The sequence below is a fragment of the Spinacia oleracea genome, chromosome 4 (genome assembly GCF_020520425.1).
Source record: "Spinacia oleracea cultivar Varoflay chromosome 4, BTI_SOV_V1, whole genome shotgun sequence".
NCBI lineage: Eukaryota > Viridiplantae > Streptophyta > Magnoliopsida > Caryophyllales > Amaranthaceae > Spinacia > Spinacia oleracea.
In genome coordinates this window covers 184,545,919-184,561,235 of record NC_079490.1, presented here as the reverse complement: position 1 = coordinate 184,561,235, position 15,317 = coordinate 184,545,919, and the positions used below count along the sequence as shown (strand labels likewise).

The following is a 15,317-nucleotide window of genomic DNA, read 5'->3' as shown; positions in this document are numbered from 1 at the left end:
GAGGAACAGGAGAAAGACGAGGATGATTAGAAGAATGCGAAGATAAAAAGGGAAGTAGAAGAACAAGAAAAAGAAGGGTAAGAAAGATGAGGGGAAAGAGGAAGGAGGTTGTGGCAATGGAGGAGAAATCACAGGTGGTGATGAAGGAGCTCGAGCTCGATTCGTTTGTAAATGAATCAAGCTTGAGCTTATATTTATGGTTCGATAAATAAATGAACCAAACTCAAACTCAATGGTGTTCGGCTCGAAAGCGCGCAAGCTCGTTAATTTAAGAATAATAATGCATATATATGAGATTTTTATATATCGTTTAATTCCATTATCCAACCTATCAATTAAATGACAAATAAGGAATAATATTTTACATAACTTGTCCAAGTAAAATACTAATATAATGTTAGATTAAGAAAATTATTAGTAATGTTATAGTACCTGTTGTAAAATATGGTTTATCAGTTCATCGAATCAATGTTACAACAAGCTCGAAACTCGGCTCGAACGCGAAGAATTCTTATCAAGCCTGGCTCGATAAGGATTTTAAAGCTCGAGGTTAATTCGAGCTCGAGTTCGAACTCGGGAAAAAATAACCAAACCAAGCCAAGCCTATTTGAGTTCGGCTCGGTTCGGCTCATGTCCACCCCTATTGACAACACATGTAGTCAATAGTCACCTGCTCACCATAATAAAATGGGTCGTCGTAGGTTCAATCCCAAATGGGAGAACAACACAAACACCAAACACAAACAAGAAATACACACATCATCGAAATCTGAGTACCACAACCACCCCTTAATCGAGCATTTAAAAAACTCATGCATACATTTAAAGAATAAACAATAATACACTAACATCGAGTACACTCCAAAAATCAAGCCGTATCATTTCCAAATAACTTTGAATCACAAAGAAAATAAACACATTGAGTTATGTTAGTAGCTAAGTGATATTTGATATTACTAATGGCTTTCTAGTTGAGCTATTTTCTAATCATACAAATATTATCTCTTATAACCTGAATTCTCGTAATTCTCCATTCTAAGTAGTTCTGGATCTAAATTCCCGTAATTCTCCATTCTAAGTAGATCCGGGAGCCAGACAATCTACGGAATAATAGATAGACCCGGGAGACCCTAACAGTCTATTTAATGTGTACCCGAGAGCCCCTAACAATACATTCAATCTTCATTGGCCAACTAATTTCAATAAGCTCTAGTGTACACACCCCCAACTGTAGCTTTTATTGTGACTCGGGAGTCCTTGAACAATCACACTAGAGATGAGGATGTTTTACCATCTTGCCACATACAGCGATAATTAATTTCAAATTGCCACATACAGCGATAATTAATTTCAAATTGCCACATACGGCGAGAATCGATAAATAAATCTCACAATCACCTTAAACTTTTTTCTCCAATTCTAAAAAAGTTCCTCCTCGTTTTTATTATAAATTCCTAACATATTTTAAGAAACCCACAAGTTAGAGCTTTAAGCCTTTAACTAACCACCTAATTATCTCACTTATCACTAATGTAAGATATGAATTTCATTATTTCCATGTTTCAAAGTACCCATTAGGCCGTAGCCTAGGCCCAGTTTTCATGACCAAGCAAATATATAAATGTAACTATCCGGTAATTCAACCAGGGAACCCCAATAATTATGCTAACTTCAATACTCAAGCTCACCATTGGGATAAATAAAATACCCACATGATGACTATATCAAGTTCAGCAGGCTCATATCAATACCTTGTAGGAACTAGGAAGTGGATCATCGTCTCTCTGGGGTCTTTTTGGTTATTTCTTTCGAGCAATTCGTGTTGAACGCCGTACGTAAAAAGAAGAGGTACCTGTTAAATGTCATTTTCGTCTACAGAAATCAACAATTATGCAGACAAAACTTAATGTACAGCAGAAACTAAATACACTGAAGAGGAAAAGAAAACAAGACCCGAATGCTGCATCTGAATTGTAAGTATTCATGGTTGAAGCTAAGAACAGACCAGAAAAAGCTAAAAGCACGCTACCAAAAAACAACTGGAGCCCGAAACATGCTTACATAGTTACATACACGACTGTACTTCTAAGCAAAAGAATGGTGAGAAAATTTTTGATAAATGACTCAAGCTAAATACACTGTGCAAGAAAAACTAGTCTATTTCCTACTCAAGCAGAACCAAAGGGGAGAAAGCAGATGAAAGTTATCTATGAATTCCCCCACCTTCAAAGTTGTAAGAAACAAGGACAGTCGAACTAATTACAGCACAACAGAATACCCAAAAACACTGTCAAATCTCAGAAAATATAATATCCCATCTTCAAGTAACTCCACACGAAAATGACAACCTGCACCGAGAAAAAGAAAGAGAATTTCATCAGAAACTCAGGTAAGATTAAGGCACTTGTTAATAAATCCAAAAGAATGCCTGTTGCTTCATCAGAGTGAATCAAGGTGACATACTTCCAATCAAATCTTCCTACACTTATACACAACTGCATATTCAAGAACTCCATCATTTCAGAAACACCAAACACTTTTTTTTAATCAATTTCTTACTTACTGCACAATTGGTTAGTTGCAAACAATAGTATACTTCTTTAGAAGGGTGAAAACTGAAAACCCCTACAGGCCAAAGCACAACTTCCAAGACATAAGTCAAATTTTGAACTTTTTTCCATACCACCATTGATCATAACAAACAATTTAAAAGAAAGACTACATTGGTTTGGCGGAGATAAAATTTTCAAATCTTAAACACGAGCTCCAATGATGTAACCTACTCCGTATTATTTAGGGAAGAAGGTAATACTAAATTATCAAAACTTCGAAATTGATTGGGAATTGGTTTCAAGAAATTATAACTTTTCTATTTATACGTTAATAGGAATTAAACACATTCATACCCAAAATTTGACAATTTGGCGTCCAACGAAAATAAACCCAACACATAAATACAAAAATAATATCAAAGATCACCTATGCTAATAAAGCATACAGAGTACTAAACAAGAGAGGCGAACGGAAATTTTGGGAAGAAGAACTACTATCAACTTTAGCCTCAAAGACGGTTGGTTCTTTAGAGCAACTCTAATGGTTGTAACTAGGGACTTGTTTGCAATTTATAAAAGTCTCAAGCTAACAGCTAGACCATTGGGGTGAAAATGATATGGTATTAATTTGGCCAAGCAAATTAGCTTCTCCAGCAAATTGTCGCCAATAGTTCACAAATAGTTACCAATTTTAAATAGGAAGCTAGTCACTAGCCATTGGAATACAAATTAGGTAGAAAATGAAATAGCTTAAAATCTTACGTGGCATGACAAGCTAATTGTCAAATTAGCTTGCCACGTCATTTTAATGTTCATATAGGTCTTCCCCTCTTCTTCTTTTTTGGTGTATTATATATTTGCCGGATACACCACTACCAGTCTCATTAAATGCATTTTTTTGTTAACAAGTTAACACTTAAGATTATTTTTGTTCAACCACCGGTAGCTGCGCTTATCTACGTTTAAAGTTTAAACTTCCTACAAAAAAAGATCAGAAAATTAATCTATCCATATTAATAATATGATCATACCTTCCTCAAGCCAAGAATCACTATGCTTTCTTGTTCGTTAAAATCTGGAATATCCGTAGACCCCTACTGAAGGCTTCATTAAATAAGATTCTTGTCTGCATTGACTGGAAACCAGGCATCCAAGAGAGAAATGCAAGAGGAGTCATAACAATCACACCAAACATGATGTCATATAGACGAGCCATGGCCATAACAACCTTCCAAAGAACAGTTTTGTGTATAAATCCTCGAAGCACAAGAGCAATAGAAATAATTCCCCAGCCAGTAGGAATAAATGCCAAGAAACTTGTAAACAAGTCAACAATTTCCAGACTAGTGAACTTCAGCAACACCACTATCACGAGAACTATCAAGACAATAACCAGGAACTGGATGAGACGGTAGTAGATATGATCTTTTGCAGAATATTTGTTTCGGGCATATGTAGTGACAACAAATATCGTAATAGCAGCAAAAACATAGATCCATGACAGCAAATAAACAAGAATACTCCTACTTCCAGCAGCAATACCCAGCTGATATACGATTCCGAACTGGAAAAAGAAGAAACGAAGATCCAGTATCACCTCAAGGAGCTTCCCCCATAAACCAGTTGTCCTCAGATGATCCTGCTCCTCCTTCCACCAAGCTTCCCAACTCTGCTCAGACTTCACAAAAACCCCACCACTATACCAGACCCAGTTCATGAAATCACTAAAGTCATTCACAGTTTTTAACCAATCAAAACCTGAGGGATTGAACAGAAATGGAGCTAGAATCCAAGATATCACCAGGAACCAACTTGATATGGTCAGTGCTATGTACACAAACGTGCCTTTTGCGGCAGGGCTGAATCCAGCATACACTATGAGTATCAGCCCCAGCTCAATTGCTTTCACAAAATGGCTACGGGAATAAAGTCGGTAGTTTTCTGCAAAACTTTTATGCTGCACAACAAAGCCACGACCAGTAGCACGATACTTGGCACCTCCATGTAGAATTGTCCTACCGAAGTAGTGGGTACGAGTACCCATTGAAAATGTGAAGAAAACAGATGAAAGCTGTAGCTGCATGGTAATGAAGTCCCAGATAGAACTGAGAAATCCAAGTTCTAGAGAATTTTCTACAACCATCGGAAGAGCAGTGAACAGACCCATCTGGATGATGAACTGCTGATTTAAGATTGTACCAAGTGCTGCATTACTATTGGTAGCATCTGCTTCAACAGAAGCTTCTATCCCACTTAGAGCCAAGTATAGGCGCCCCCACAAAAATGCATAAACGGTCAGAACTACCATCATCGTGTTGAAAAAGAAACCAACTGTAGTGTAAAAGAATGACAGCATCCTGAAAAAGTCCAACCTATGACCTAGCCGATATACATCTCTGCTGAGAACTTGCTCACCGTTTCCACTGGCCACTTTAGCCTCAAACATTGATATCTGGTTCAGGCCGACATCCCTTCCCTTGCCTACCTGAATATATTCGTGGTGCGTGACATTACCACCCCGGAGTGTGCAATTAAAGCCAGCAAAGATATCCTCACTGATGTTAATGACTCTGGATGCTTTACTAATTCCTCCACGAGTCATGAACCAAAATCTATCAAAGACGTCAGGATGACCATAATGCATTCGAACTTTCAAAGGATTGGCAAGAACACGTTGGCCCAAGGTCACAAAGCTCATTTCTTGGGCTGACATGAACCGAGCAATCGAAGAAACACCACTGGTAAATATGTGCTCACGGACCCCCAAAATTGTAGGTTTTCGAATACCATGCTTATGCCTGAATTCTTCCAGCAGATTCCGCATCTTGAGAGTCTCCTCGAAATAATTATCTTGGTTCATATCAATCGTTTGGATAGCATCCCCACGAGTAAAAATAATGGAACTGTTCTGATTTTCTGGCTTGCCTTCTCCAAGTTTAATAGGACCAGGTAACTTGATTCGGTAGATCTCCAACTCCTGTTCCAACTGCTGATCATACTTTACCAGGACAGAGTAGTACTCTTTCTCATCCCTTCCTGTGGAAACTTCGTCAACATAAGCAACACGAAGGGCTTCATTCAGCTTTAACAACTGCAGTATTTCCTCAGCCTGGGGCTTCTTCTCTGCCTTCTGCGTACCGTATATCTGGCATGCAATCACATAGGTAAATTTCATTAGAGCAGTACCATACTCGTGACCTTTGTACAGTTCACTGATAGAACTGCTGGCTCGACTCAGACTCCTATCACTTCTTGAAGACGGTAGCCTTGCAGAGCCAAAACCACCCAAACCACTGTTCTGTCTCACAGTAGCAAGCTCCAGTGCCCCCTCCTTAATGTCCATCTCAGATGCCGAATCAAGAAAGGCCAACATTTTTAGGGCACGGTAATTATACATCATTCCCCTGACAGTGCGAGCAAGTGTCTGACCTCTATAGGACGCCCAAAGCCTAAGGTCTCTCAGCTTAGATTCCCAATCTTCTTTATCATTTGTCATACCTTCCCGATGCATACGCTCTATGAAATTTTCCCACTCATCCTTATATATAGTCTGCAAATAAAATAGGGTAGAAACCCCATCTTCATTCTCCTTTTGAAGTTGTTCCTTGCTATACAAAACCTCTTCACTATAATAAGGTGTCAGAACACTAAAAGCCAGCATTTTCTCCACCTGCGGGGCATGAGGCATATTCATGAAGAGAGAATTACTGAAGAAGGCAATCCTCCGTCTCGCCTCAAGATTCTTAGGGACATTGTGCATGGAGTCCTTGGAAGTAAGAATGATGTGCAAACGTCGGAGCTGCCTGTAAAAAGACTCATTATCCTCACTGGGCAACACAATCGCATTCTCAAAAAGCAGGCTCTTTCCAGATACAGACCGAGGAGCCAATCCGTCCTCCCTCAGGCGCTCCATATTTCTCTTCTCTATATAAAAGTCCCGTATAGCAGTCTCATAAAGGGCCTGTAATGCATTCACTACCTTGCTGAGATCAACCTTCTTTGGTTGGATCAGCATCTTCACAAGAGCACCCAGTTTCTCATGGATCTTTCTCAATGAATTCAAATCATATGTCTTGGTGAACTTTTCTATCTCAATAGCGTGATCGATTTCTTGAAACATGACCATGAGGATAGAATGTTCTTCTGTACCCTGTCTAATAATTGCAAGCAGCAAATGCTTTACAGCGTCATATGCTTCTATCACAGCACAACGGCGGTACTCATTCTTGCATATCTTATGCCAAAGCCACCTATCAGGCGCGTCAACCAGCTCTTTTGCCTGACCAAGTGCCAGAAGCAGCTCATTGCAGAGAAGTATACAAGGCCAACGAATGACCCTAACATTCCAAGTATTCTGAGGCAGCTCCAGCAGCTCAACTTCTTTGTCACTGATGATGTCCTCTTCCCTGAAAATACTTATCACCTCATTCCATACCCAAGCAAACTTATTTGCCTCCACCTGGCTAGACTCAAGCTTTTTATAAGGGCGGCCAAGCCCGTACCTGAGCTTCAACCGATGGATTGCATCCTTAAATTTGTTTTTAATCCCACTTGAATTCAACAGCTGCTCTCCAGGCATGAGGTTGAATTGAATCGCACTAGCAAAGAACTGAAATCTCAACCTTAACTGCTGCATATTTCGGATCTCACCCAGGTGAGAAAATAACCCCACTGCTGCACCAACAAAGGATGAATAGATAGAATACCATATCTGCAAGTCCATTAGGTAAATCAAAACTACAGGAAGCCACAAAAGCCCAACTGCAAATCTGTTGCTGCCATGGAAGAACTCATACCACTCATATCTAATTTGCGTAAGGTTCACCAGAATACGTGTCGGTCTAATCATAGGCCTGATCTGTAGGAAGTAACTAAACACAAACTTGGAAGCAAGCACCAAAATCCAGAACAGAGTGTACTTAATATTATCTGCAAGGCCTTCTCTCAGTCCACGGCCCACAAATATTCTGGTCTGAAACCACCAAGTAAACATATAAAATATCTTCCAATTCGTCTCCTCCACAAAATTGCGAACCCAGGGGATGATAAACAGAACCAAAGCCAATACCTCAGGAAGTACAAACACCGCGACAGCCAACAGAAAATTAGTTATCTGCCTTTCAGCAGCACCAGCCCAACTCCTATTACTGTTCCTCTGCGTCCATATTCTTGCATAAAAAGTCCCAAACACAATTGCCCACACAGCAGCAGTAACACACTTCAATAACATCCTAACTCCAACCATCAAAGTCTCCCTTGAAACCAAACGATACTGCATTCCAATATCAAGAAGGGACTGTACAAACCTCATCACACTCCATGTCAAGAACACAGTTAAACACTTGACCTGAACATCCCTATGCCTCAACGAAGACCACGGGTACCCTCTATTATTAATCTCCTGCTCCCAAGCAACAATAATCGCAGCTTGCAAGAACAACACTAACATCACCCACAAACGATCGAAACTACGATACAAATTCCAAAAGGAACGTTGCTCGACAAACCCGGTTTTACCCACATGCCTCTTCCTCCCTTGCACCACAAAGAAAGTACTCCCAACATCAATAGGCCACTTCAACTTCTCAAAACACCTCCTACTCCAAAAATACTCATTAATATCATCATAATTTCGCCATGCGCTATGAGGGTTAGTCCCATTCCCACTATTCCCCACCTCTTTACTAATTGTATCATAAATGGGTTTCACAATACTATTCAAATAAGCATTCTCCCCGGTAATACTAGGTATATAAGGCCTCCCAGTATTCTCATCAATGTAATCCTCCAAAATTTTGTTCAATTCCAAAGCCATATGATGAAATATATAACACAAACACTCAGGAACAAACCTCAAATTAGCAGACTCACCCCAAACAAGCAGATAAAGAGCCACATACAGTAATTCCCGCCGTAAATCCCCATCTCGTCGACGGCTTTCAACGATCCAGACGCTAGATCTCCGGCCAAGGTAGCCGCACCAAAGGGTATAATTCTTCAAAAGCTTACGGCGAAAGCGGCGGAGGACAGCGTAGTCGAGACAGTCGATATTGTCAGGAGGGGGTTGGAGACGCATTTGGGCGTTGGCCAAGTGGAGTACGAGGTGTTCCCTTTGGTTCCGGACGTTGTCGGACTGGAAACCGAAAAAGAGGCCGAGCCAATCCATGAGGTCGTAATGGGGGTCCCATTGGATGTAGGGTGGTTTGCGGAGGTCGCCGGTGGTTCGAAGGGCGGATTGTGCGGCGCGGACTTCGGGGTAACGGAGAGAAGGGTGGTCGGCTAGGAGGTCATGGATTGGGATAATGTTGTACGGAGAACGATGCGACGTCGACATCGCATCGGAACAAAGGGTTTAGGAGAGAGAAAGAGAGAGATTAAAATGGTGAATATAGAAATGGGAGAAGATTAGAAGAATGATGAGGGGTTGCAGATGTAGATCCAGTTGTTGCACAATTGCTTAGCAGTGTTGCACAATAGTTTTTTACATTCTTTTTCTTTCCATACAGTCAAACGAGACACGTTCAAATTTTGGGAACAAAACTAATTTTGACTTAAATTTAACTTTTGACCGTTTTTTTTTTTTAATTATTAAGCATACCTACGACATATTTTGTAATCATCCCGCATTTACTACCCAACGACTTTTACTGACTAGTTATCGGCTAAAAAGTCAATGTTTATAATGTTGACAATCCAAACTTGATTTTCCTCCTAACTTGCTTGCCACATCATTCATTAATTGCCAACTATCCAAAAAGTTCCTAAAAAAGTCCCTAAAATATTTTGTCTCTCTCACCTCTCATCTCTCCTCTTTGCTATGTTCTCGCTCTCCCGCACTTCCTCTCTCCTCCATTACTGAAGCTCCAACTACAATTGTACTTTTTCATGACACCCGTCTTCATTCCTTATTTTCTTCAACCCGAAATGCAGCAAACTTGATTAAATCAACGCACCTAAAACCCACATAAACTACAAAATCATTAACCTCAGCTAAAAGAAAAGAAATCAGTATGGGTATTGAAGATCTTTTAGATGAGAAAGATTCTCAAAAACTCATACAGAAGTTCGAGCTTTTGTCTCAAGAAATGTATTTCAGGAAAAGACACAAAATTTACGAAAACACAATTCATTGATTTGCTCTTGCTAATCAGGACACTTTGATTAAAGACGCATTATAATCCTAGAAAAAATACATTATTGGGAAACCATTTGCTTCCAGGATTATATTCTTATATATGAAAGCTGGTCTTTTTTAGCATGCACACGAGGTGTTCTACGAATTACCTCAACAGGTTGTCAACAGGGGTTCAAATCTTTCAATGTCCTTTTTGGGACGGCTTCTTGTTCAGAGAAATATGATAAGGTTTACGAGATTTTTCGTGAGCTACCAGGGAAGATATCGATTAAGTTGAGTGTATATTGCTATAACACTGTTGTTGATGCTCTTTGTAAGCTGGGGTTGCTTGATGATGCAGTATCATTGATCAGTGAGATGGAGAAGAACGGATTGAAGCCTAGTGTTGTTTCTCTTAATACGCTTCTTGGCGCAGTGTATGAGAAAAAGGGGTTTGAGGAAGGCAAAAAGGTGTGGAGAAGCATGATTGAAAAGGGTGTACATTGTTCCTCATGTATTAAGCTATAATTTCAAGTTGCATAGACTTGTTAATGATGGGAAGCTTTCGAAGGCGATGGAGTTGCTCATGGAATTGGAAAGTAAAGGAATAAGTCATGATGTAGGTACTTACAATGCTTTAATTCATTAAAAAGAAAAAATAAGGAGGAAAGGGAAAGAAATGAAGCATTAAAAAGAAAAAAAAAATATTATAACGGTAAAATACCACGTAGGACATTCCATCAGATACATCTCCCTGTTAGGCCTAATAAAAGTCGTTGGGTAGTAAATGTGAGATTACTAAAATAGTATGTCATATATAGGTCGGCTTAATAAAAAAAAATCAGCCAAATGTTGGATTATATTATCAAATTTTCCTTTTTGTGAGGGAAAAGGTATGATTAATGCCTTAATGTAGGGACAATTTGTCCATCATTACATATGGGAAAATATCATACGTAATTGTTTTTTTCCAAACTTGTTGAGTTCCAAACAACAGTAAGCGGGTAAGGTGATAGACAACGCAATTACCCTCCGTTTTAATATATATGTTTCCAGGAAATAAAATCAAAGCAAGAACTTAAATATAAAATGTCTTCTAATAAAAATGCCATCAAGGTCCGAGAAGAACATAACAGCCAGAGATAGTTTTTTCACTAACATTTCGTAGTCACTTTCCATAACCAATAACCTTCAAATTGTAGCGAAGAGCCAAGTTAACAGCCAATAGAATTGTTTTCCCTTCAGCTATTTCAGGCGACCAGTAACCCCTTATCCTCCTGTTGGTTGCAAACCGAACCTCGCCTTTATGATCGCGCCCAACCACACCCAAACCAATCCATCCCTCCTCGTTTAAAGTAGTATCACAGTTCAATTTAAAGATATTTGAAGGGGTGTGGGGGCTTGCCATACCTTTGAGCTTAGGGAGCCTTTGGGCGCACAATGCCATAGATACGGGCTGAGCATTTATTGTACTCGTCAGCCAACCTGCGAATTCTCTCAGTGGTGATCTCATGGGGGAGCTCCTTGTCACTAAAGACCTTATTTTTTGTTCGAGACCAAATATGTAATAGGAGAATTGGCCTAATCTGCTTCCGTTTCTTCTCAAAATCCCTCTGCAACTACATCTAAAATCTCCCTACCTTTAAACCCACCTGCCATAGCCTCGCAACTCTATCTCAACCCATAATTCATGAACACAAGGAAACTTGAAGAAGGCATGATCAAGAGTTCCTGGTTCTGTTTTGCACCAGAGCAGTTGCCATCAACAGTTGTAATACCCTGTATTTTTATTATTTTACAAATATAATTCCAGTATATTTATAAATTAATTAATTATTTTAAAAGTACTAAACTAAATCATGTAAATAATAAAAAAGTATTTTAACTACATTTAATATTTATTAATTTTATTAAATGTATTTTAGAAAAGAAAAGTTCAAATATTTCCTTAAATAGAAATAGTTTAATTAAAAGGATAGAGGAATTTAAGTGGAAAAAAAGGCATAATTCATTAAGGGTGTTTAAGTACTTTCACCTTTCCTAATATTACTTGAACTCCAAGTATGGGTTAGTCTAAATAGGGCCAAGGATACAAGGGAAATAAACCCTAAAACACAAATGGCCTCTCCTCTTATTTTCTCTCCCTATCCTCTCAATTTTCTTCCTCTCTCCTCTCGGCTAGGGTTGTCAATTGTGTTAGGTTATGACAAATATAAAACATATATTTCATGCGGAAAAACCATAAAGCCAGGAATCCAAATTAATTGCCACATAACCAATTAGCATAATTTAGGATACATACATGTGTAGCGTGCCTTCCCTAGCTGCTCCCGAACCGAACAAGAACAAGTTTAGGACTCCAAGTGTAGTCCCTCGGTAGATAGTCCACGGAACGTTCGGATCCGCCTTAGATTCAATTAACTAGAATTTAACCTAAGGTATTATGTTATTCATACTTAATTATTTGGCAAATTATTAAGCTTAGTTTTTAACTTAAAACTATATGAATACTGTGACTTGATGTATATTGTGATTTCCATCACCTATTTATAGGGTAGGATTATCGGAACTAGAAACCTACTAGGATTCAATTTATCTAATTCAATTAGAATTAGACTTAAATTAAATCTATTAATTTTAGTGTTTAGCTTAACAACTAATTCTAGTAGTTTCAGGAAAATAGTCTAATCGGATAAATCCTAAATTCCTAAGGATTCGAAACATGCACGAACACAACAACACGCACAAACAGCTCGCAAGGGGCCTGCCCACGCGCGGTGGGTTGGCTCGGCCCAGCAGCGCTGGTACACAGCCCACGAAGGGCGCGCCAGCCTGCTGGCCTTGCTTCATTGCTTGGCTGGGCCTTGCTTTCTTGGCGGGCAGCTGCTCGCCTGCTGTGCTTGCGCGGGCTTCGCTAGGCGCGGGCCTAGCTTCGTGTTGGGCCTTGCGTCTACCAAGCTCGTCTGATGTTTATTTCGTACGTCGCGCTTCCGATTTATTTTACGATTCCGGAATTCATTTCCGATTCGAATAATATTTAATATTTCCGATTCCGGAATTAATTTCCGTTTCGAACAAATATTTAATATTTCCGATTCCGGCAATATTTTCGTTTCCGTCAATATTTCCGATTCCGGCAATATTTCCATTTCCGATAATATTTTCCGATACGTACCATGTTTCCGTTTCCGGAAACATCTACGACTTGAATAATATTTATATTTCCGATACGATCCATATTTCTGTTTCCCCCAATATCATCGTTTCCAGAGTATTCATAATTTTCCTTTTGACGATTTCAGCTCCCACTGGAACCGAGATCCGTCGATTCCGAATATCCATAAATGGAGTATTTGATTCACTTAAATACTTGATCCGTTCACGTACTATTTGTGTGACCCTACGGGTTCAGTCAAGAGTAAGTTGTGGATTAATATTATTAATTCCACTTGAACTGAAGCGACCTCTAGCTAGGCATACAGTTCACTTGATCTCACTGAATTATTAACTTGCATAATTAATTAATACTGAACCGCATTTATTAGACTTAACATTGAATGCATACTTGGACCAAGGGCATTATTTCCTTCAGTCTCCCAGTTGTCCTCAGGGACAAGTGTGCATTGCCTAATTCCTTTGTCGCTTAATGCTTGCTCATGCACATAAGGTAAGAGTTGACATCCTTATTATTTCCAGAGGTATTTCTCGGTTTCAGAGTTCAACTGATCAATTAAACAGATAATCATAGCCTATGATTCATCTGAGCACGACCATGCATTTTACAGTTTCTAGTTCTCCGAGTGGCCTTGTACAACTTTCAACATATCATCCCGATTTATGGGAGGACAATCCCAATCTTGCGATCTTGAGATTAGACTTCATTTGATAGGTGATTACCCGAGCATTGCCGTTATAGCCTCCTTTTACGGTGCGACGGTTGACAACGTCAAAGTAACCAGTTCTCAAACAAGTAATCTCAAATCACTCAGGTATTGAGGATTAGTGTCTAATAATTTTAATGAAATTAACTTATGACAAATTTTCATTTCTTACAGTAAAGTTTCATAGGTCTGTCCGATACTAGTCTTCCCAAAGTAAGTATCTATGCAAATGATTGCGACATTTCCATGTCCACATAGTTCAAGAAACAGAACTACTAGTCATCTTGCATTCTAGTCGTCTAGTGTTTTCTATGCGCCCATCTTTATAGAAAACTTCGACCAGGGACCATTTTCAACTTTTGACATTCAAGTTCACTTGATAGACATTTCTTAGTCATAGGATTGGTCCTGACAGTCTATCTTGAATATATCTTCAAATTGAAAGAACTCATCATTTAATAAACCACAAATTAAATGGAAAATGAATTCTATTCATTTATATGAATGGTTAACCAATAACGTTTTACAAAGTATTAAAATCTAAAACTTTAAAACATTAAATAAGGACATCAAAGTCATTCTCCAACATGCTTGATTCCCATAGCTGCAGTGTGCGAGTTGTGCTTCGCTTGCGGCAGAGGTTTAGTTAATGGATATGAGATGTTGTCGTCAGTTCCAATCTTGCTTATCTCGACTTCTTTTCTTTCAACGAACTCTCGTAGAAGGTGAAATATACGAAGTACATGCTTGACTCTCTGGTGGTGTCTAAGCTCCTTTGCCTGTGCAATAGCTCCGTTATTATCACAATATAGAGCTATTGGTCCTTTAATGGAGGGGACTACACCAAGTTCACCTATGAACTTCCTTAGCCAAATAGCTTCCTTTGATGCTTCATGTGCAACAATGTACTCCGCTTCAGTTGTAGAATCCGCAATGGTGCTTTGCTTAGCACTTTTCTAGCTTACTGCACCTCCGTTGAGGCAGAAGACAAACCCAGACTGTGATCTGAAATCATCCTTGTCGGTTTGGAAACTTGCGTCCGTATAGCCTTTAACAATTAATTCATCATCTCCACCATAGACCAGGAAATCATTTTTGTGCCTTTTTCAGGTACTTCAGAATATTCTTGCCAGCAGTCCAATGTGCCTCTCCTGGATCTGACTGGTATCTTCTCGTAGCACTGAGTGCATACGCAACATCCGGGCGTGTACATATCATAGCATACATTATTGAACCAATCAATGATGCATATGGAATTCCACTCATTCGTCTACGCTCATCCAGTGTTTTTGGGCACTGAGTCTTGCTTAGAGTCATTCCATGAGACATGGGTAGTAGCCTCGCTTGGAGTCTGCCATATTGAACCTTTCAAGCACCTTATTCATATAAGTGCTTTGGCTGAGTCCAATCATCTTTTTAGATCTATATCTGTAAATCTTGATGCCTAGTATGTACTGTGCTTCTCCTAGATCCTTCATCGAAAAACATTTCCCAAGCCAAATCTTGGCAGAGTTGAACATAGGAATGTCATTTCGGATAAGTAATATGTCGTTGACATATAATACTAGAAAAACAATTTTTCTCCCACTGACCTTCTTGTATACACAAGATTCGTCTGCGTTCTTGACGAAGCCAAAGTCACTGACTGCTTCATCAAAACGTATATTCCAGCTCCTTAATGCTTGCTTTAATCCGCAAATGGATTTCTTAAGTTTACATACCTTCTTAGCATTCTTTGGATCCTCAAAACCCTCAGGCTGTGTCATAAAC

At 39.2% G+C, this 15,317-nt stretch overlaps 1 protein-coding gene and 1 non-coding gene across 2 annotated transcripts; both read right to left on the bottom strand.

Annotated features, from left to right (window-relative positions):
- Positions 1-1,937: 1,937 nt before the first annotated feature.
- Positions 1,938-9,012, bottom strand: LOC110805361 (callose synthase 12). The gene is made up of 2 exons (XM_022010952.2): positions 3,584-9,012; positions 1,938-2,348 (listed from the first exon to the last, which is right to left on the bottom strand). The coding sequence occupies exon 1, from the start codon at positions 8,884-8,886 to the stop codon at positions 3,604-3,606; it is 5,283 nt and encodes a 1,760-aa protein (XP_021866644.1). The 5' UTR covers positions 8,887-9,012; the 3' UTR covers positions 1,938-2,348; positions 3,584-3,603.
- Positions 5,883-5,963, bottom strand: LOC130460500 (small nucleolar RNA J33). The gene has a single exon (XR_008920357.1). It is a non-coding gene; the product is annotated as a small nucleolar RNA J33 (small nucleolar RNA).
- Positions 9,013-15,317: the final 6,305 nt, after the last annotated feature.